The sequence below is a fragment of the Perna viridis genome, chromosome 9 (genome assembly GCF_037379345.1).
Source record: "Perna viridis isolate PV_CMFRI_1.1 ecotype Kerala chromosome 9, ASM3737934v1, whole genome shotgun sequence".
Lineage (NCBI taxonomy): Eukaryota > Metazoa > Mollusca > Bivalvia > Mytilida > Mytilidae > Perna > Perna viridis.
In genome coordinates, this window is record NC_142453.1 from 19,712,446 (window position 1) to 19,736,456 (window position 24,011).

The 24,011-nt window shown below is 34.2% G+C and overlaps 1 protein-coding gene across 1 annotated transcript; it reads left to right on the forward strand.

Annotated features, from left to right (window-relative positions):
- The first annotated feature begins 13,526 nt into the window (after positions 1–13,526).
- LOC148607236 (uncharacterized) lies at positions 13,527–15,894 on the forward strand. The gene is made up of 2 exons (XM_088545356.1): positions 13,527–14,232; positions 15,065–15,894. Exons 1-2 carry the CDS (start codon positions 13,554–13,556, stop codon positions 15,457–15,459), a joined length of 1,074 nt encoding a protein of 357 aa, XP_088401482.1. The 5' UTR covers positions 13,527–13,553; the 3' UTR covers positions 15,460–15,894.
- Positions 15,895–24,011: the final 8,117 nt, after the last annotated feature.

The following is a 24,011-nucleotide window of genomic DNA, read 5'->3' on the forward strand; positions in this document are numbered from 1 at the left end:
CTGGGTTGTTCTGAGGGACTGTCTAATAAAAATTCACATGATATATGTAAAAATGAAAGAAAAAATGACCTTTGTAACAGAAAACTACACATCTTTCACTATGCAAGTTATCAAAACGAATTAGAAGCTTGTAAGTGGACAGGCTGTTTATCTTGAATACTTCTTTTACCTCATGTAAATGCAACACCACTTTTCTAACTTATTTAAATTATATGGATATGTTCTGCTGTTGATAAGCAACAAGGTTTGTTTATCTATCTTTGCAATTTATGTCTATATCATTTCTTCAGAATGTAAATACTTATTGAACACTTTTTGTTTAAAATGTTGTCAGATAAGGTTAACAAATGTGACATCGTAAGAATAAAAATATACTACTAAAACAAATAGTCACGTTCTTCCACAGTTATACCTATGCAATTAGTTTTCAGATAAGGATAGATTAATTATTGGTTTTTGTTTGATAAATGTCCAGCAAATATTTTATGAATCATCAGGACAAAATTAAAGCGAAACAACAATCAATATAAAATATGAAATAAAGAATAATCAAGGGAACTAATGCTATAGCGGTAATCAAAAGAATGCAATCCAGGGACAATGACCAGAAACACAAAACAAAGAACATAAAGTAAATAAAATAATAAATACAAAGTAAAAAAAAGTAAATGAGCTACTCGGATTCCACTAAAAACTCGGAGCATGCACCAAGTGCACCGGTAGAGTAAGCGTTCTCTAGAAACACCCGCCGAGTTGCTCATAAAAGTCAAGTACGGGACAGACGAAAGAGAAAAGAAAAACGATGGCACATTGAACAAATACGTTTTCATGGCGCAGATGGATACACCGTAACGATCCACGAGTTCATGATGACTACCATAAAATTTCTGTAGTGATGACTTTAATCTTGTAGCAGCATAATCCTGTTCCAGAAGCCTACTTGTTGAAAATAGGAAACAATGGGAAACAAGACAAGATAAGCATAATTTTGACTGAAAACATGAGAAATGGGAAGATTCAATTTTTTTTTGTCACCCGTAACCGTCCCAGACCTAGCTTATGAAAGAATACGGTACTTGTTTTACTTGTTTGTCCTTTGCACATAACGATAGTTTTATTTACATTCATTCTCAAATGACACATTCATTTTTAAGTCAGTCAGTATGCATTTAAAAAACAAATCATAGCTACGTCTTTAAAGTAATGTATGATTACATGTACACCCGGGCAACCCCCACTCATAAACCAAAATATGATTTTCAGACACCCTTATACCTCTCATTTACGAATCTTTTTGTCACCAAAGAATACATTGAAGCATTTTTGTATTTTTTACTACTTGTTATACCTAGTTGAGGCAAGAAAATCATTTTTTAAAGTTTTTGATTCCACGAACTTCTTCTTTCTACAAACCGAGAAACTTGACATATGTATGTATCATCATGTAGCCCAAAGTCTCAGCTTTACAATGGTACCAAGACAATTGTGGTAAAACTTAAAGTGGTAAAACGAAAAAAATGTACCCCTACCCCGCCGAAAAATCGCTTAAATGGACATATTTTTCAATGCAAAAAAATAGAGTATTTATGCTTAAATAAAAATTGGCTAGTATGGTATTTTCTGTTTAATACTATCACAATTTACACTTCTGGGGTTCGTTTGATGATTTTTGGCTATTTTCGTAGTCATAATTTATCAAAAAATACAAAAAATGGGATTTTCGATTTGTCTGTCAAAAGTCATATAAATTCGATTCCAAAAATTATTACTCAACTCAGAGGTCTCAAATTTGGTATCATTCAATTTGTGGCACTGTATATAAAATCTGCTACCGGATAGATGTTGTAGCTTGACGTTAACTTCTTAAAGAACTTTTTTTTTTATTGATTTCGAAAATAATATCAATTTAAAAAAAAATATTTATCCTACAAAGTGTTTGTGAATTCGCTTTGATGAATAGTGTTGTATTTCCCCGAAGTAAAATAACAATAACAGTCAAGTTTAAACAGCTGTCAATCCTATAGATATGTGATAAGATATCACAACCTTTTTGTATGGCTTAACATATACCGATGTATTAAAGTACTGATTAGAGTCACTCATACATTAAAAAATCCATGGAATATCTTTCTGCCTAAATCACAAGCCGTATATGCTACCTCAGATTATATCATGTTCGATGGGTTGTTTATTCTGTGGTAAGTTTATGAATTTGTAACATTATTGCTCAGATCCGAATTTCAACAGAGAATGATAAACAGTGATCGCACGTAGCCAGACGGTTAATCCGATTCAATAATTCGTCAATAGGAATAGAAAGGTAGATAGCACATTTACTTGGCGTTCACCTTGATGAACTGAAAACCGCGATGATGTGGTTCCATTCAATAGAAACGACTACCTACATTTCAATGTAAAATTGATTGATCATTAGTTATAGTGGTCCCTTCACTCCAAGAAATTTTTGAGGGATTTAAATTTTCGTATTAGTCAGTCATGCCATACTGTGTCAAATACACGCTAAATGTCAGGAAAACCACGAAATGCTTGTGAATCATTCAAAATTCATTTGAAAAAAATAATAATACATTTTCATTTGTGCTGTTATTTAGCTTAAGATTAGATATCTACGGAATGGTGAATTCTAACATAAAGCTTTCTTGCAAAAAACATTGACAAAGTAATGCGACAATATATCTACCTCAGACAAATATTTCATTATATTTTCCTTGCTGATAGAAAGAATAAATGAAACATTTGCTCCAAGTCAAGACTTAAAATATTTCAATGCTCTCTTTATTGATTTTAGTTACTTTATGTTCTTTGTTGTGTATGTCAGTTTTCCATGTCTGGTCTTTGTCCCTACATTACATTCTTTTGATTACCGCTATAACCTTGGTTCCCTTGATTACTCTTTCTTAACAACAAATTAAAATTAAGTTGATTGATTTGACGAACAAACTAGTTACATTTTATGTTTTAAATGGTCATTGTATATTAAACATTAAGGAAGTAAGAGTATATGTCGCATAAATATTTTCCCCCGTGCAGGTCCGGGTGTTAAAAGAATAGGCCTGCAACAGCGCTAAGCTTGTCGTAAAAGGCGACTAAATAGTGCTCAGAACCCTAGCCGGGGGCTAGGACGCTCTGCCTACAGAACAACTGGATTGTGTGTCTCAGGTGGTGGAATGGGGTACCCCTGGCGTGTTTACATGCTGGGGTTGTCAGGCTATAATACGGAAAACCTGACCGCAAACCACAGTGGTGCACCGTGTTGGGAAAGGTGCCACGTTCCTCGCACGTTAAGGAACCCTGCTGTGGTATTCTCCCGGAGTAGGAACCATAGGGCTCCGCCACAGGAGGCTAAATTGCCCGACCCTACCCACCTCTCCCTATTTCCAGTGGCAATCAAAATTTGTCGACCCCGTTGTCCTTGTGTCCCATCCCTTTTTCATTTCATCATCATTTCATGTTCATTTTATCATCAATTTCATGTTCATTGTCTGAATATAGCTGAACTTTTGCTGCTCGGACGTTAAACCCCAACAAACAAAACAAACAATAAATATTTAAACAAGAAAAGAAATAGAAATATGTCAAACAGTGTTTACATATTTTGTTTAATGTTTTGAACAAAAATACTTTTGAGGGTTAATATTGTTTTTTTAATACGAAACGTAAAACTATTTATCTCATGCATACATCACAAAGAATAATTTTCAATTGTACTAACAAATGATTTGGAGCAAGACCATGCTTTAAATTTTGTCGTTAGCTCAGCTAGTATTAGTGAAGTTTTTAACGAAATCGGACTTCATGAACATAAAATGATCACTTTACAGTAAAACAGAGAGTTTGCGACCTGACATAGATAATTCTTTTGCAATGTTGACATCGCAAACTTTATTGCAATATGGAAATGTATGTTTCAACGAATGGAGAATATATTACTTTAAAGAAGTATCACACGCCGGAGAAAAAAATACCAGGGTCTTTTAAATTTCACCCACAACTTAACACTCAAAACTGTTTATTGAAGAAAGAGCTTTTGATTGAACAAAACAAACCGGCACTTATAGAATTAGATATTATTACGTTCAAAACGCCTTGAGACGATGCAACCTGCGGTACAAATCGAGTCTATCAAGAAGACGGTCGAAAAGAATGCGGTTGCTGTTCATGGACTATATGCATAGGCGAAAGTACAAGCCCGAATCCAAGACTTCATCGCCTTGTTTCAGAAAGTAACAAACCTGGAAAATAACACTCAAGTCCTTCAACATCATATACGAGAGAGTATAGAACAAGGTATCGTATATTGCTACTCTATCAACTTTTTTTTAGGACAAGTGTCAGTCTACTTGATTTAGTTTGATCTGTTCGTCTTATGCGATGCGGTATATGTATTGCACACGAATAACATTTGCTTTAAAGTTTTATACATTTTCGGCCCCGTGCAGGTCCGGGTGTTAAAAGAATAGGCCTGCAGCAGCGCTAAGCTTGTCGTAAAAGGCGACTAAATAGTGCTCAGAAACCTAGCCGGGGGCTAGGCGCTCTGCCCACAGAGCAACTGGGATGTGTGCCCCAGGTGGTGGAATGGGGTACCCCTGGCGTGTTACATGCTGAGGTTGTCAGGCTATAATACGGAAAACCTGACTGCAAACCATAGTGGTGCACCATGTTGGGAAAGATGCCACGTTCCTCGCACGTTAAAGAACCCTGCTGTGGTATTCGATAGGAGTAGGAACCTTTGCGCTCCGCCACAGGAGGCTAAATTGCCGACCTTACCCATTCCCCTTTTTCCAGTGGCAATCAAAATTTGTCGACCCTATTATCCTTGTGACCCATCCTTTTTTTTCATTTCATGTTCATTTTATCATCCATTTCATGTTCATTGTCTGAATATAGCTGAAATATTGCTGCTCGGACGTTAAACCCCAACAAACAAACAAACAAACTTATACATTTTCGTGTATAGATTTGTAAAGTAATCATAAGATATGTTTTATTAAGTATAATCGACTTTAATTTAAAGAGAATGTTTTGAAAACCACTTTAAATTGAAATAATCCGATCAAATTTTAAGTTTGATAACTTTTAAAGACACTTTATTCTTAGTTTATAATTTCGGACAAATAAAGACATTTTATTATATTATTAAATTGTGTTTCCCATTTAATCTGGTTTCCAAACCTTCGTCGTAGTTTCCTATATACAATCTTTTCGTAAATGCTCCGAGCAGCGGGTCCGGGTGTCAAAAGAATATGCTCGAAGCAGTGCTAAGCTTATGACAAACGGCGACAAAATAGTGCTCAAAACCCTGGCCGGGGCTAGGGCGCTCTGCCCATTAAACAAATGGGTTGTGTACATCTGGTGGTGGAATGATGTACCCCTGGCATGCTTCATGCTGGGGTCGTCAGACCATAATACCGAAAACCGGACCGCAAACAATAGTTGTGCAACATATTTGGAAAAATACTACGTTCCTTCCACATTAAAGAACACTGCTTTGGTTTTCGATAGGAGTAGCAACTATTGCGCCCCGCCACAGGAGGATAAATTGTCCGACCCTAGATACAGTATCTGAACCGATCCGTGCAACAAAAATTGCGATCGGTCATCGATCATCGATCAGTTTCCGGTCAGTCATCGATCCGGCAATCCGATCCATTTAACTGGTGATTGCATCACTTGATCACAGAGCGGTCAATATGTTTTACATGTTTTGTTGTTTTCTTTATCAATTGTACACACACATATTTACATACTGTAATAGTGAGCACCGTGAAGCGGTGTGAGCTCAATGGTTATTACGTGTAATTTCTACTTCCCCAATATACTAACGAAAAAAAGCCATGTCCCAGACTGTCCTTACAAAGAAAATTCATCATTTCCTTCAATCAAACAAATAAAGAAAAATATAGGTAAAAATTACGTTACAGTAAAAAATAATCTTTTCTGATGGTTTTCAAGTTTTTCTCTATTTTTTTAAATTTATTTAAAGAAGTGAATGTGATGTTTTTAAAAACTTCGGGAAACACGTGGATGTACGTACCTGTATCTCCGCTGTTCTACTGTCGCTGTTGAAGCTAACCCGCCTTGGAAAAAATATAACTCTGATTACATTATCAAAATCGAAGCATAGCTTTTCAAAGATAGGAAAGGCAATCATTTTCTTGGTTGAATTTGCAGCAGTCGTCTGAATTTTGTTAACGTCACATGATATGTGTAAAATATTCCCACCATCCGCGGAGAACTGTAATATTTCCGGTTTCTGTAGATAGATCTGACCGACCGAAACTGATATGGATGTTGCTGGAGAAGCCCTTAAGGGATAAAAAATGTAAATTATTGCAAAGTGCTATAAAGTTATCGAGCATTTTGAGAGCGAGGGAAAAGGGTGTGTGGAATATTTTGTGGAGAAAAAATTCAACTTATTCATTTATTAAAATAAAACACCCCTATTAATTAACAATACATATTTGCAAATAGAAATATTGATTTCGCTTGCTGCTAAAATAAAAATAAAAATGTTGCATTTGCGAAGCAAACATTTTTCATCCGGATCAACCCCCCTCTTTGTAATGCCCTTTTATTATTTTTACGAGTCTTGCACAGACGGTACATGTATGATAAAGCTCACGGTGCTCGCTGATTTAGGCATTGCCTACTTCATATTTTATTTAAACATCAATTTATAGTTTTATTTTGCATTTCTTTTATTTAAAACTGATCTTACGTCATTTTGCATAACAAAACTGCGATCAGATAGGTCATCGATCCGTCAACTCGTTGCGCGGACTGGTTCAAGAACTGTACCCCTATTTCCAGTGGCAATAAAAATTCGTTGACCCTATTATCCTTACATTGTGACCCATCCTATTTTTCATTTCATCATTATTTCCTGTTCATTTTATCATACATTTTACGTTCATCGCCCGGATATACATGAAATAATGCTGATTGCGCGTTAAACACTTGCAGTCAATCAATCAATCTTTTCCTTAAGTCTTTGTAGAAGGTCAAATAGAAATTATGGAGTGTAAGTATTGGTATTTAACCTGATTTGTTGATTTGGGAAATGAAATGAACAAGAACAGGAACGGCCTTAAAAAAGAACATTATAACTATTACACTCCATAAATAGATCATTTGTTTTGAATTAGATAGATACATTCTCGACGTACCTTTAGAAGTCATCTTATACTCTGGTAGAGGATGATTACTCTACCTGTACTAGGAGCATTGACCAGGTGCACCGGTACGGTAAGCCTCCTCTGCTTTTCTAGAAACACCCGCCGAGTTGTTCGTAAAAAGTCTAGTCCGGGGTAGACAAACGAAGAAAGGAAATAATAAATAACCCACTGTTATAGTACTCTGGCTGTGATATTAAGGGATGGCAGGTGAAGCATTTCTTTTCGTTTCAGTGTTTAATTATTTGACTGTCAATGTGATACCCCGCAACAGGATCAAAATGCATGATAATAATAATAATAATAATAATAATAATAATAATAATAATAATATGCATTCCCTTATGCACAATCCTAATATTGGACCCCTGTCAATAAAACATTCCTCAATTCAATACAGAATGGACAAATCGATTTTTAATGGAGGCGTTTTAGGAAACGTTATATGTGACAAATTTGATAAAATAAATAGAACTTATATGTATTTTCTTGTCCAGTTTGCTATCGATTTCTAAGCTACTTGGGATATTTCATTGATATATAGGCACATGCTTTGCACAATTGTGGTGTTTTTTTTTCGAACTTTTTCAAATGTAAATTATTTTAATAAATGCCATGTTGAGAGATGTTTTTAGCACTTCCTGCTGGTGCTGTTATTAATAATTTGTCTTCTTTTATCCTATGCACATTTAATTTCTTTCATTCATGATGGTATTGTAAATAATGCATGGCAATTTTCCTGTTTGTACTTGTACTTTTTGTGATGATAATGAAAAGAGAAAACTTTACATTTTAATAATATCTGCTTAGGAATACAACATTTTTTTCTAACACTTCTACATGTAAATTAAAAGAAAAATCATTGGTACACAACGATTTGTAAATTGAACATATGTGGCCTTATGAAAAACAAGACATTTTAAAAGTATCATTTTGTTCAATTGTATGTTTTGACACCAAAAATTGTGAAATAAATATCAATTTGAATACCTATAATGTGGCATTGTTTTAATCTACTGCATATCTAAATAAACGATTAATTCTTACTTATCACTTTTCTTTTCATTACATAAGTTTGACTCCCCCACTTTTTACTTAATATGTTTTTAAGGTTAACTGTCATTCTGTGCTACAACAACTAAAATATGCACTTACGCACACATGTTTGTATATTGTACAAGTAACTCTCCAATGCATAGCCTTGGGGTTTTATATAAACACAAATGTCGGATCAGTCTAAGTTCGAAACCCACAACAAATCTGGGTCACCAAGTGGTAACAAGAGCCAGAGCGTGACTCTGAATTCGATTTGAATGCGCATTTTGCTTTATAGGCAGACATGGTCCAAAAGGGATCTATATGATAGATAAGTAAAACAACTTACAAAAAAGTATGGCTCTGATTATAATGTGCACCAAAATATTCTTTGCGATGGCAGAAAAAAAGGGTTTTCGGAGCATTAAATTTCTACAATTGACAATCTAACGCAAACTCATGATGCTGCAACGAATGCAAATGTTGTCCAAAGGTTCAATCGAAAACGCAGCTGTGAAACTTTAAGTAGGGCTTTAAATTTTCATATGTACATGAGTCTTTAAGCCTACATCAATTATATATTACAATCTTAAGTGATGCATTCTATAGATACAATAGTAAAACTTCTATTGATATGAAATATTAGTACATACATGTACATTTAAAGCTTATGATGAACCTATCCTCGGATGTTAAGCAGCATTATTGTAGTTCATACAATAGAAATTGAAATCCACCTCAATTTTTCAATAACAATTGTTTGTCAACAAAAACCGCAACACTCAGGGTTTTACAATTTTAAATTCTAAAACAATAAGTATCGGTTACGGGTTAACACCAATTCTATTCCTAAATTTCTTGCACTTCCGGCCAAGCTCTGCATCTGTTAGAAAAACAACGTGACTATTTTGGGTGGATTTAATATTTAAATTACACTCGTGTTTCTTAAAACAAAAGAAAAAAATGGATACCACGATATAAGGAATACATCAATAAACATTGAAACGTGCTTGGTGAGTAGATATGACTACGATGACTACAAATTTATGAACAAGACAGAAATATTATGTTCTCGTGAAAAAAAGGGGTGTCGAAATCATCCGTTCAATTAAAAGGAATAACTTTATTTTCACCACTGTCAGATTTGATATCAAACTTTTATTAAAGACACAAGTAACCCACACTGTGTTGCCTTGTTTTAGAAGGGCTACAACAGATGTTGTCCTATAGCTCTTAAACCGTGTTCCGACATTACTAATTTCAATTTCAGATATTATAATGCCATTATATACTATCATACCGCTGAGTACATTGAGAAGATCAAATGGTTATGTCCCGCAATCTGACATGTGAATATTTCCTCTTATTTCAGTTAAGTTAAATTACGTATTCCAACGCCGAATCATCTGTTACCGAACTATATTGGACCACTGCCATTTTTTTTTTCAATTTTGGATATTCGAGCAAAGCAACTGACAAATAAAAACTAAAAACAGGAATCAGCCTTAACGATGGACTAAAAGACCAAGTATTTGACATAAAAAAACCCTATCATTAAAGAATAATCAAGGGAACCAAGGTTCTAGTGGAAATCTAAAGACAGTAATCCATGGACAAAGACCAAACATGGAAAACAGACACACACAACAAAGAACATAAAGTTACCAAAATAATACATACAAAGTGACAAAAGCAAATGAGCAACTCGGCCTCCACTAAAAACTTGAAACATGGACCAGGTGCACCGGTAGGATGAGCAGCCTTTGTTTCTTTTTCTAGAAAAAACACCCGCCGAGTGGCTCGTAAAAAATCAAGTACGGGTTAGAAAAGGGGAAAGGAGAAAATGCATATAGTATTTATCATTCATATCTTATATGATTGATTGATTGATTGTTGGTATTTAATGCCTAAGCAGCAATGTTTCAGCTATATCCAGGCGATGAACATGAAATGGAAGATAACATGAACACGAAACGATAATGAAATGAAAAATAAAATGGGACACAAGAATATTAGGGTCGACAAATTTTGATTGCCACTAGAAATAGGGAGAGGTGGATAGGGTCGGGGAATTTAGCCTCCTGTGCCTACTCATATTGATTACCACATCAGGCTTCTTAAACGTGCGAGGAACGTGACATCTTTCCCAATACGGTGCACCACTATGGTTTGCGGTCAAGTTTTCCGTATTATGGTCTGACGACCCCAGCATGGAACATTCCACCACCTGGGGCACAAAACCCAATCGCTCAGAGAGCGCGCTCATCCTTGGTCAGGGCTCAGAGCACTTTTTAGTGGCATTTTACAAGAAGCGTAGCGCTGCCGCGGGCCTATTTTTTTGACACCCGGTTCTGCAAGAGGCTTGTATGTTATAAAATGTCTCCTACAATAAGAAGTAATTTCAAACCCGATACAGAAAATTAATTTACCTTATAAATGATTGATTGTTGGGGTTTAACGCCCGAGCAGCTAAATTTCAGCTATGTGCAGACGATGAACATGAAATTGGATGACAAAATGATCATTAAACGATGATGATGGTGAACTGAAAAAGGGATGGGACACAAAGATAATAGGATCGACCAACCTTGATTGCCACAAGAAAAAAGGAGGGATGGGTAGGGTGGCGCAATTTAGCCTCCTGTGGCGGCCTGATAAATGAGAACACAGACAAAGTAACATTGTAAACTGGATTAAGAGAAGCACGTTGTATTGTATTTATAATCAAAACACAATAGTAACTGTAAATCACGTTTATTTGGAGGGTTATTTTATAACATAAAACTTTCTAAAAGAATTTCGACATAAATCTGTGGAAAATTCGTAAATGTAAAATGGCGGGAAAACACTCACAGAAATTTAACGACCTCCGATTGTTAGGAAGTCATCTGAAAATGATAGAAAATGGTAATAAAAACAGATACCTTAATCCCTTACTTGATGAGATAAAAAATATCGATCTTGAAAGCAGTGGAAAATAATTTAAAAAAAACATGGTATCTTTTGACAAAGGCAAATACATTTGTCTCTCTTGAAAATGTTCAGTTTGTACAATTTTTACTAAGTGTGCAATTGAATGCTATAAACGAACTTTATCACAAGCTACCAATTAGGCCTAGTGTTGGCCAATGTTCTTTTCAATATTTTAGTATTATATTGCGGTCAAGATAAATCACCGAATAACTAATACTATTACGTCCTCAAACGACGTTTATGATGTAACAACTGATATACTGTCTAGAAAGACACGGACATATTTCAGTTGTGAATTCAAAATTTAATATCAAATAGTGGTAAAAAGACTCGTGTATCATTAACCATTCCTATGTTATGTTGCTACAAGATTGAAGTCATCACTACAGAATTTTTATGATCATCATCATTGAATTCGTAGTTCGTTATGATGTATTCATCAGCACCATGAAAACTAATTTATTCAACGGGTCATGGTTTACCTTTCCTCGTTTGTCTACCCCGGTGCATCTGGTCCATGCTCCCAGTCTCTAGTGGAGTCCGAATTGCTCATTTGCTTTTGTTACTTTGTATGTATGATTTTAGTCACGTTATGTTCTTTGTTGTTAGTCTGTTTTCCATATCTGGTCTTTGTCCCTGGATTACATTCTTTTGATTACCGCTATAACCTTGGTTCCCTTGATTACTCTTTTACGTACAGATTGCATCTGACGAAGATAAAGAAATCCTCTTAATAAAAAGCACAAAGGAACCTGAAGAAACATAAGAAAAGTTACATATCAAGACATTTTCAGGGCTCAAGATATTTAAATCCCTGCTGATAAAAAGGTGTGGCATCATTTGTAGATATGCACGACGATTAGTAATTGTTGATGTAGGAATTTAAAGGGAATTAAAGTAATTAGAGCGTTCTAATCAAACATTTACTAAACTCAATCTTAAGCAGGGTAATTGCTTTGTGACCTTGCTAACTGAATTTCGAATTTCTTATTTCATCTCTAGACAATTTGAGTGAATTATTTCTACAATACAAAAACAGATATCATAGCGTTATTTAACAGCAACGGAGCCCCTTCTAAAAGCTGTAATTCAACTATATAAGCTAGCTGAGTCCCAATAATGCACATTTCTTCCCACGAAAGTTTGCTCATAATCAAATGAACAGACAGGAAGCACTTCTTTTTATTATTATTTTTGTTGGTCATATTACCATAAGCACTTAATGTTCAGGACAATACTAAACAGCTTGATATTCAAAACACTCTTTAGTATTAATTTTTGGAGCACACCAAAATTTTATCATGGAAGGTTTTATTTATTTTATCATTGCTTAATTTCTAGCGATAAAGTATAATTGAATTTGCAACATTTTCATGGGTCCTTTATGATGTTATAATGTTATAATTTTGAAAATGTATACTTTATACAAGGAGAAACTTCTCGATAGCTTATGGTAGGGTCTAAATGTAGCCAGCTTTGTTGTCACAAATTGATGTAAGATTATCTACAGTCGTCTATTTCTCACATATGCGTTTTTTGTTAAATTAAGGTACGATAAAAAGAAAATCTGGGTAATAAATTACTCTTTATTTAACTAATTTTTATACATCATCAGATAATTTATTTACTGTGGCAACATCCCTTCGGCTGCTGCGTATGGAGTGTTCATATCACAACTGATACGTTATGTCAGAGCTTGCCGAAACTACGCAGACTTTTTGTATCGCGCTAGAAATCTAACAAATAGGCTTCTGGAACAGGGTTATGGGCTTCTGGAACAGGGTTATGTTGCTACAAGATTGAAGTCATCACTACAGAAATTTTGTGGTCGTCATCATGAACTCGTGGATCGTTATGATGTATCCATCAGCACCATGAAAACTGATTTATTCAACGGGTCAAAGTTTGCCTTTCCTCGTTTGTCTACCCCGGACCGGACTTTTTATGAGCAACTCGGCGGATGTTTCTAGAAAAGCAGAGGACGCTCACCATACCGGTGCACCTGGTCCATGCTCCCAGTTTTTAGTGGAGTCCGAGTTGCTCATTTACTTTTGTTACTTTGTATGTATGATTTTAGTTACTTTATATTCTTTGTTGTGTGTGTCTGTTTTCCATGTCTGGTCTTTGTCCATGGAATACATTCTTTTGATTACCGCTATAACCTTGGTTCCCTTGATTAATCTTTCAGATAAATTTAAATTTATTGGCAATTCTTTCCTTATTAAAGGTTGACATTTAAAGGTCACTGAATTTAAATGTACTGGTTTTCTATATGCATTAGGTAAAATTCCTGATACCGATAACCTCTTTCTTGTATTCATTTGCTTTTACTGGATTGAAAAGTATTCGATCATGTTTCTGAGTTTGTTCTTAGCCCAGTTGGTCCTAATAAGCGGATTTCTTTTAGATGGGCAATCAAACAACGAACAGTCTCAATCAAATCAGTTCATAACGAGATCGGAATTCATGAAGGAAAAACGGTTACTACGAAGTGAAACGGAAAGCCTGCGTCGCGATATGGATAATTCGTTTGTAATGTTGACGTCACAATTAAAACGAGCATTAATTGAATTTGAATCTAAGATTTATATCATTAATAGTAGTGTTTCAACGAATTTGTGTGTTTCATTGGACGACCATCAAGCTCTTATAAAGAAGTACGAGGATCTAAGAAATTCCACTGAAAGCTTAGACATTAAATTTCGGGTTTTGATGAAAAACCTTGAAACGGTTCAAAACAAAACTTCGAATGTAGAAAAGGATGTTATTTCGATAAAAAATCTTGAAACAATTAAACCTGCCGTAGAAATCAAATATTTAAACAAGTCGATTACGAATAATTCTATTGCAGTACATGAACTACAAGCAAACGAACAATCGCGAAACCAAGATTTTCTAGCGTTGTTTAGAAAAGTTAAAGATTTGGAGGATTATTCATCAGATTTTGCAGTGAACCAATCAAAAAGAATCACAGAACTTGAAAATGACACAAGGGTCCTTGAGCATCAACTGCAAGAGTATACAGAACAAGGTACTGAATTTTTGCCACTAAGTTTAGATGACAAACATTACACTGTGTGTATATATATTCAAAGACATAATGTTCTTTGTTGAAACTATATGTGTACGTATGCGTAGCTGGTCAGCCATTTATGAACTATATTATTTGTTTTCATTGACGACCCATGTCAATGAATTACATATGCATGTTATGTATGCTCTTTCAAAAACGAGTTATTTATAGTTTATTTGTCCGTTTGTTTGGTTTTTTTCGTTAACAAAGGTCCGTCCCTTTTCCAAACTCTTTAGAAAAATTCTTGACACAAATGTGTCTTAAAGGCAGAACAATAAGCACAAATGCAATAGTCTTATTTTTTTACCGAAAAAAAAAAACAAATAGGGTGAAAGCTAATTAAACTATCTTTGGCAACCTGCGACTTCTTCATAAAGTAAAGTTAAATTTTGATTATATTTCACAACTATGTTTCGATAAGCTTGCAGTCGGGTATAATTAATAAAAGATCAATGCAGTGATACGACTTCTTTTTTGACCCAGTAATCTGGCGCGCTTAGAATACGCAAATGAACAGGGCCAAAAACAATTTGACAAAAATGACCGAACCGCAAACATAGAAAAAGTTAAACATAACAGACTATTAATTAGGCAAAGACGTTAAGCAAACATTGACTAAGTTATCTGACTTTCTTATCTGATTTTTTGACATGACAGTTTGTGCATTTAAACACAAATACAATGACATTAAAGTCGAATAGATTTCTTAAAGACAATATCCTGGACAGAAGATATATGTTGTTTGTATACGATAACTAATGAAGAATAAACTTTGGTTTTCTTTTTACAGTTGCATTTACATCCTACCCGCCTGTAGGAATAGCCGTTAAAGGAAATACGGGCCCAATTCCTTTTACGCAAGTATCATTTAGTATTGGAATAAATGACCTCTCATCTTTGATACAAAATGGAACATTCACATGTGAAAAACCCGGCCTTTATCTGATATCTGTCACTGTAGCAACCAATGTAACATATCCTGAAATATGTACCTTCCACAACGGTCACCATATTGCATGCACAGAAATTGGAATGCACGAGGGTGGCAACTGGCATTCCGGATCAGCAATAATAGTCAGAACGCTTAAGAAGAGTGATGAAATATGGGCCCAAGCGTATAATAGTCGGCTTTCTACATTTGAAGGAGGAATTTGGTCTCAGTTCACAATTATAAAAGTAAAGTAACTTTTGAAGACACAGACTAAAACATGTCCTTCAAATATATAATGAAAAAAAATAGTTTTGTTGAAAATGTGAAAAAGACAACAACCACATCGGGATGAAAAATGTCAGAAACATACTAATGTAATACACTGTAGTTAAATGCTTGTATCTGTCACCTTTGTTCTCTTTTTTACTTCACAGCGAAAATAATTAAAGATTAATTATTTTATAGATCTGAAGGTTTATGACAAGCAAATGCAATTATATGTACCATTGACGAGATCCTTTTTAACTGACGAAACGAACTATCCCACTATAAGGCAATCATTCAGAAATGTACATTGAATGTTTGTGTTGTTATTTAAAAGGAATGTTGAAAAGGAAAGTATCTATTAGTGTTAAAAACTTAAAACAAAATAATCTGTAGTGCTCGTCGTTCATATAAATAAAAGGCTTACATGAGCAATGTTCATTTTGATTTAACATTTGTAACATACATTTTATTATCTGATACTCTCAAATATTTTTTTTATCCCAATAACACGCCCATTTGTATGAGGTACAAGCAAAAAGAAAATATTTTAATCATTTACTGATTTTAATTATCCATTATCGTAAATATCGTTCAAATGCATATAGGCGGGTACCGAACGAGGTTTTTAATGCACCTATCTGACACACGGCTATATTATATATCTTTGGAAAGGCCTTTTATCGAAACTGCAAAACAGCAAAAAATTAGTACTTCAAAATAATATAACATTTACATAAAAACGTCGTTTTAAAATAAAGCATATTTCAAAATTACATCAAAATTACTTTTTAATCAATTTAAATCTTAAATTTATCTATTTTTTTTAAATTTACCTTCTTGAAATTCTTTAGAATTTAGGAAAACGCACTATTTTGTTAAAAAAACCCAAAAATTGTTAGGGGTTTCCGTATTTTTTTCTTGCTTTATAAACATAGAAAAAACTTATGTTTTCGTCACAAGAACATATTTACCTATTTTTGTAAACCTACGATCGTGTTTGATTCGCCCCTTTATTGCTCGAAATGCTTTTTTTAAAAGCAAAAAAACGTAGGAAACAGTTTTAAAGTGTTATCTTATAATCGAAGACACTTGTTTATTATATCCAACGAAAAGTTGAAATTCGAGGTTTTTGTCCGCTCAAGTATCTGTACATCCATACATGTGTCGTGCTTCCGTTCATTTGTCTGTACGTCCGTCCGTCTTTCCGTGCGTCCGTCTTGTGGCCTAGGTTACGCCTCCGCTTTTTTTTACCGATTTACTTCAAACTTTAGTGAATGATTAGGAACAATAATATCTTAGAGGTTTTTCACATACATCGGTAAATGGGCAACATTTTATTTGCTTACATACGTGTAGAGGATTGAATATACTAAAGTGTGTAAATGTTTACGTGTTGGATATTGCGAGAGAGAGTGCTCGCAAAATTTCTTTTAAATGTTTCCCTTTTAGTTAGACAAACATACAACTACGAATGTCTTAATCGGAAGCTTAACCAACGCAAGACAAAAAAAGGTCGAGGTCAACTGGCAACTTCAGCAGGCAGAATAACGTATGTCGTGTAAGACGACGGGGGTCAATTAAGGCCTGAGGGCGTGTTTTATACGAGACAGAAGGGTAATGTAACAATGAGAATAAATGAAATAAGTGCAAGTGAAAGCCATATATCTTTTTCACTCTCCACTATTAATTAGCAAAACTTAATATTTTCTAAGAAGTTAAAGGCTTATTATAAATGTCCATTCTTTAATTTGTTTCATTTTTACTCGAGGTTGATATATTGCTTTTTGATGATTTGATAATGATGATTGCCCAATGTGAGAGAACGGCTCATAAAACTGTCAAATGTTGTATATTGCATGGCAAAACACTTTAGGTATTTCGAGACATTCTCGATACCTAATACAACCTCAAAAGGAGCAGCTCTACTCGGCTTAAAGGTCTTACACAGAAGTATGAAACTTCGTACGGCACAGTTTGCTTGTTTTCCTGAAAGCATTCGGAAAATATGAGTGGCTGCATATAAATCAGTATCTACCAACAGATTCCTAATGATGAATTAAAAACACGGCAGAGTATAAAAGCCATCAAACTACAGAATGTGTCACAATGAATGAAAACAGATGCTCAAGTATGCACAGAAAATGGTTGACATGCATGCTCACATATATCAACACAGCACTGTTATAGTGTTTATGCTTGTTGAACACAGTACGCAAAAGAATTTGCATTCTGTCAATTGTAGGCAATTTACATTGTAGTTCCGTATTAGCCCAGCTGTTCTGAACAGTATCAGCTCTATTCTTTGGTTGCACCAGTATCAAGCGATGATTTTTGGTCTATTGACTGTGCTTTAATTTGACAACAAGTGATTCTCTGATTGAGTTGCCAAGTATTTAATTTTTATAATTTACCTCCTAACAAAAATGAAATATCGAGTAAAAAGAATCCTTTCCATCTACCGTTTCATCATTCATGTTAACTTTGACTCGTAATGACAGAAAACAGTGGGACTGAAACTCGACCAACATACGCAAATAGTATGTCTTTTAAGGAATATTTCAATTTACACAATGAATAAAACGAGGCTGGGATAACCACGAAAAACAATCCGGAAGACAGCTCCACTTTTATTTATTTTAAAGCTAGACTTGTAAAAATATCAAGTTGTATCATTGATCATCATTAAGTAAATAAATCGCTTAAATGTATCGGAAACAAGAATAAAAAGACTTATGAAAGTGCAGATTATTTTGATAAGAAATCTAAAGTAATATAATGTCTTGTGCTGTTTTAAAGGGGGAGGCGAAAATAATTTCGTTGCATTATCAGGATTTTCTCCTTTTTATGAGAATGGTTTATCTTTCTTTTAAGAAAAGAAAAAAATCAGCATCAAAAGTTTAAGAACATATTGAATTGATCTCAGTGTATAATTACAATCTTTTCGACATATCTTTGATCTCACGAGATTTTTAAGAAACATGACCACGATAAACTATTACGTCCAATCAAATCTTAAGCTCCGTTGACTTTTCTTTTAATCCATATCAAAATTAGCAATGTGCTAGGTAGGTGCATTAGAAACCTTAACGGGAGGCATTTTTCCTAATTTGCGCTCGCGTAATAGACTGAATGTTTTAATAAGGAAACATACAGTTCATACACATTCGGTTGCAATTCAGAATAAGCAGGAAATTTCTTGTAGACTACATGCTTCTGCTTTTGAATTTATTAAATAAATAAATAAATAAATACAAAAAATGTATTTTATTCTGTGTTACATTGACGGTCGCTCCTTTTTGTACATGCTGGAAACAAGACATAGTACAAGATGAATCCTGTTTGTTTTGTTTGTTGGGGTTTAACGTCCGAGCAGCAATATTTCAGCTATACTCAGGCGATGAACATGAAGTGGATGATAAAATGAACATGAAATGATGATGAAATGAACAATGTGATGGGACGTAAGGATAATGGGATCGACAATTTTTGATTGCCACTGGAAATAGGGAGGGGTGGGTAGTGACGGGCAATTTAGCCTCCTGTGGTTGAGCCCTATGATTCCTACTCCGGGAGAATACCACAGTAGGGTTCTTTAACGTGCGAGGAACGTGACATCTTTCCCAACACGGTAGACCACTATGGTTTGCGGTCAGGTTTTCCGTATTATAGCCTGACAACCCCAGCATGTAACACACCAGGGGTACACCATTCCACCACCTGGGGCACAGGTAACCCAGTTACTCTATGGCAGAGCGCCCTAGCCCCCGGCTAGGGTTCTGAGAACTATTTAGTGGCCTTTTACGACAAGCTTAGCGCTGCCGCAGGCCTATTCTTTTGACACCAGGACCAGCACGGGATACAAGATGAAGGCATGTGCTAATATAATTGTTCCATTTTTAAAATATGGCTAGCAATTTTGTGTTTTAAATAAACCGAAACCAGTCGTATTCTTTTACACTTAGGACTACAAAAGAAGACCATGCAGTTTTTGGCGTATGCTTAAATATCTTGGTTTGGCCTTAGATATATTTGAAATGAAATTGGCTAGTACACTTCACGACTTATTCTTTTTTGTATGCCAACTGATTAATTACCTTCCCACTAACTATGTACTGCTGCTATTTACAAATTCATTTAGATAAAAACACACTTCTAATCTACCAATTAATCAGGCTGTATGCAAACAAATACATATGCAGTGGGGATTACAATTCAAATACAAGACTGATGAATGGTGTTCCAGATTTAAGTCGCACAACTACGAGTCTAATTTAGATTTTTGACTAGAAGACGATGTTTTAATGTAATATTTCATTACAGGAATGATTCGTGGTTTGCAAACTGACCCAAACAAGATTCGTATAGTTTAATATATTTTCATGTAGTTCTGCATAGTTTAAGCTAATAGTTATGACCATGTTATTCTTTTAATATTTTGTTCGACATTAAATACTAACAGTAATAATTATGCCAGGCACTAAAATGAAGAAGTAATGTTTTTGAACTAGGGCGATGTTGCTCTATGATTGGTTTTTTAATCTACTTGGACAGCTAGATACTGTACTTTGCGATTTCGTGTCATGAGACGATATGATATAAATAAAACGCCACTGTGATTTGTTGTTGTGAGCATGTGACGCATGGTCGATAAAAATCGATCGGTCAAAATGACAATGTGGCGTTTCTGACGTTGTTCTCTCATAACACTTTGTGACTTCGTAATAGACAAACGATCGCTAAAAGTTCGGTCTTAGCAGCTGCCGAATATGAAGCGGCAAAATAGTTGAAAAGAATCATTCATAATCAAGACTTTTGTAACTAGTGAAAGAAATTTGAATATTGCAAAATAGCAACTCTGTTTTTTTCAGCATTATTACAAACTCGCTCGTTTGTTATTATGTTTGAATTATATGACTTTTGTTTATAGTTTGCAATAATATGCACTAATAATGAAAGCTTAATCTCCCGAAAATTGATGGTTTTAGTTTAAAATCCCTATACAGCATGTTGTATTTTTTTAAGGTGCCAAAATTTGTCATCATTAAAACGGTTTGTTTCAAGAGTGAATATTGATGAAAAAAAATGCATTTCTTATCTCACATATAGTTCCCTGCAAAATACAAAAAGAAGACATCTGAATGTTAAGACAAAAATGTTAATCAAAGAAGAAAATTAACTACTATGAGGAGCCCCATAAAGCATATGTTGGCAAAGCACGGAATCAAACAACCATAATAATTTTTATTATATTTTGTTAAATAAAACTTATGACAATAGTGGATTACAATGTTTTTGGAGAATTAAAACCTCACTTAAAACATGATAAATCAGTACCAATGTGAAATATTTCGAATCTGTCCAGAAAGTAGAATTTCTGACCTATACACCACACTTCCACAGAATCTAATACCAAAAACAAAATTTGCAAATATTATCAAATTGTCCTATAATAAATTGGGATGTGAAATTATTTGAGATCATGTTTGAGTATTGCAAAAAACAAGCAAAAAAAAAAAAAAAAAAAAAAAAAAAAAAAACAGATGGAACCTTATTTGTTTGCTTTTCGAAGTCATTTGAATTCCCGGGGAGACCAATTGTACACCATTTATTGCGAATCTCTTTTTGTATTGTTTCAAATAATAATTTATGGCCAGAATGTATAAATACCCTTCCATACATTATTTAGTAGCAAAATTTAATAATACCTTCAGACATTTGAACGAAATTTTGGCTCTCAACAACAATGACTTCATTGTGTATACTAAAGTTATGTATCATTCACATCTGTCTTTGAATAAAGCAAATAAAATTAAAAAAATGTATGTCCGTTCCCTGATCTTAGTAATCATATAAATATTGGTCAACTAATTACTAAAAGTTGTTCATTCCTATTGTTAACTGTCTAACTTAAGACGATGAGTTTCCCTTGTCCCCTTCATATGGTATTTACATATCACCATTGGTCCGATTAGTAGCAAGGTTTCGTACTTTAACGAAAGAAATCTTTATTTAATCAAGAAATTTTTACATCATGGTTTTCGATACCGCAAACACGTTAAAACATTCACAAACTTTTTCAACCGATACAAGGAATGAATACTTCTAAACGATTTACACATGCTGGTTTCTCCCGCCCTATATTGTCTGGTAATATTCTTCACAAAGTATGGAAAAGCTCAACACTCACCCAATAAGTTGACTGAACCGTTGAATAGGTGTAAGAGATATAGTTCTAATATTGTTGTCTGATTTTTGAAAATAGCATTTCTTATATTAACAATTGATTCGCTCATAGGGTTTTACATAGAAAAAAATACTATATTTATAAGCAGATTTCGGCATGATATAGTTTGTGTCCTTATTGTATTGTCGTACTGTGGAACCAAGGTTATGGTGGCAACCAAAAGAACACAATCTAGGGACAAAGACCAGACATGGAAAACAGACATTCAAAACAAAGAACATAAAGGAACTAAAATCATACATACAAAGTAACATAAGGACAAACCATTTGTAGGTTTAAAACTGGTCTGGAGATGGTATATTAGTTGATTGTGCATTTGTGTAACGTATAATCAGTTTTATTTCTGTTTTAACAAAGTACTCAGACCTTTTTGAACCGATTAAGGTGTATTTAATTTTTTTTCAGAGTAGCCAGATTTAAAAGATGATGGTTGTAGTCACACAAATGTACTTTGACCCCGCTGATATTTTGCGCCTGTCCCAAGTCAGGACTTCCTAGCCTCTGTAAGTTTTGTTTCGTTTCCAGTGTCAGTTTACTGGAATACAATGTTGTATAAATGGGCAACTGTTTTAATTGTACCTATGTCAATATTGTTTAAGGGCTAGCTGAAGTCTGAAGGTTCCTCGTCGTTCATTGAACTCGTTGAATGAATGGCCTTGGTTTGACATATTCAATCCCGTTGTTTTGTCTTTTTGATTTATTCAACACACCCATTCCCCTTATATGTTTTTTTTTGCCTTGAACACACATTTTTTATTTAAGGTTGGCATGATATTATATTTAGAGGCTACAAGTGACCTACATAAATGCATAGAAATGAAATATACATTGGTATGTATGCACGAACTGTCTTACCGTTTCCAGGCATACATTTAATTGAAAAAAAAGATTTTGACCAAGAAAAAATGACTTACATGAAAGTATGTCAAATTTCTTTCATTTAACGAATAAACTTTTGTACATGTAGAACATTCCAAGTTTTTTTATCCTCGATACCCGATCTTTGATTTAAGAAATAACTTAAGATGTCGGATTTTGATATTTAATTAGTCATTTATTAACTCCAAGTAAAACAAAACATTAGCTACTTTCAGAAGACTCTTTGGATTGCATTTGAAAATTTGAAAACTGATTTGTTCAACGTGTCATAGTTTTCCTTTCCTCTTTCGTCTACCCCGGACTCGACTTTTTATGAGCAACTGTGCGGTTGTTTCTAGAAAAGCAGAGGACGCTTACCCTACCGGTGCACCTGGTCCATGCTCCCAGTTTTTAATGGAGTTAGAGTTGCTCATTTAATTTTGTTACTTGGTATGTATGGTTTTAGTTACTTTATGTTCTTTTTTGTGTATGTTTGTTTTCCATGTCTATTCTTTGTCCCTTTTTACATTTTTTCGATTACCGGTATAAACTTGGTTCCATTGATTACTCTATTACTAATGTTTAAATTTTGAAAACTGTGTCATAATCTATTACAGACAGGATTGGATTTTTGTACAAAAATTCGAAATTTATTCTATAGCAACGTTCTTATTGTCTCACAAAACTCCAAAAGTAATGTTTTGCACAAACAACTTGTTTGAAGTTACTGTACTGTTTAACGTTTTTACGAATCAAATGAGAGAAAACGTTGGTGAACATACCAAAGGCTCCATAAATGCATATTTTGTATGTACATATTTGTACAAAGTGATAACATGTTATGTTGTTAAACTTCAACAGTAACTTTTATACATCCATAACATATGTTCTGTTTCTAGCGCATGAACGCGTGTATTATTTTGGATCAAAATAACTATAATTGTACGACAGACTGATTTGTTCGCAAGCAAAAATAAAAATGGAAATTGTATTTATGTCATCCTGTAACGAAGACAGGAGTAATTCTAAATATTTTAATAAAGATTAGATTTATCAAAACATAGTACGTGTATTCCACAAAAAGTTGATTAGGTTAAACAAATGTTTGTTTCCCACATTTATATATTGTAAATTACTTAAAGGATAGTAGGCAACAGTTAAAAATGTTCTGTTCAGCATGTCATAATTTTCCTTTCTTCTTATTTCTACCCCGGATTTGACTTTATAATGGGCAACTCGATCGCCGTGTATTCATTAAAAATTAGAAGACGCTTACCCTGCCGGTGCACATGGTCCTTGGTCCCAGTTTTTAGTTTTGTAGTAACGTATTTTTACTTTTGTTTCTTTGTATTATTATTTTGGTTATTTTATGTTCTTTACTGTGTGTGTCTACTTCACCTTTCTGGTCTTTGTTCCTGGATTACATTCTTTTGACTT

Excerpts from the sequence above, each read along its gene's own strand:
- LOC148607236 (XM_088545356.1), top strand. The coding sequence starts at position 13,554 with ATGTTTCTGAGTTTGTTCTTAGCCCAGTTGGTCCTAATAAGCGGATTT. Across the intron at positions 14,233-15,064 it reads GCAAGAGTATACAGAACAAG|TTGCATTTACATCCTACCCG; the intron begins GTACTGAATTTT and ends TTCTTTTTACAG.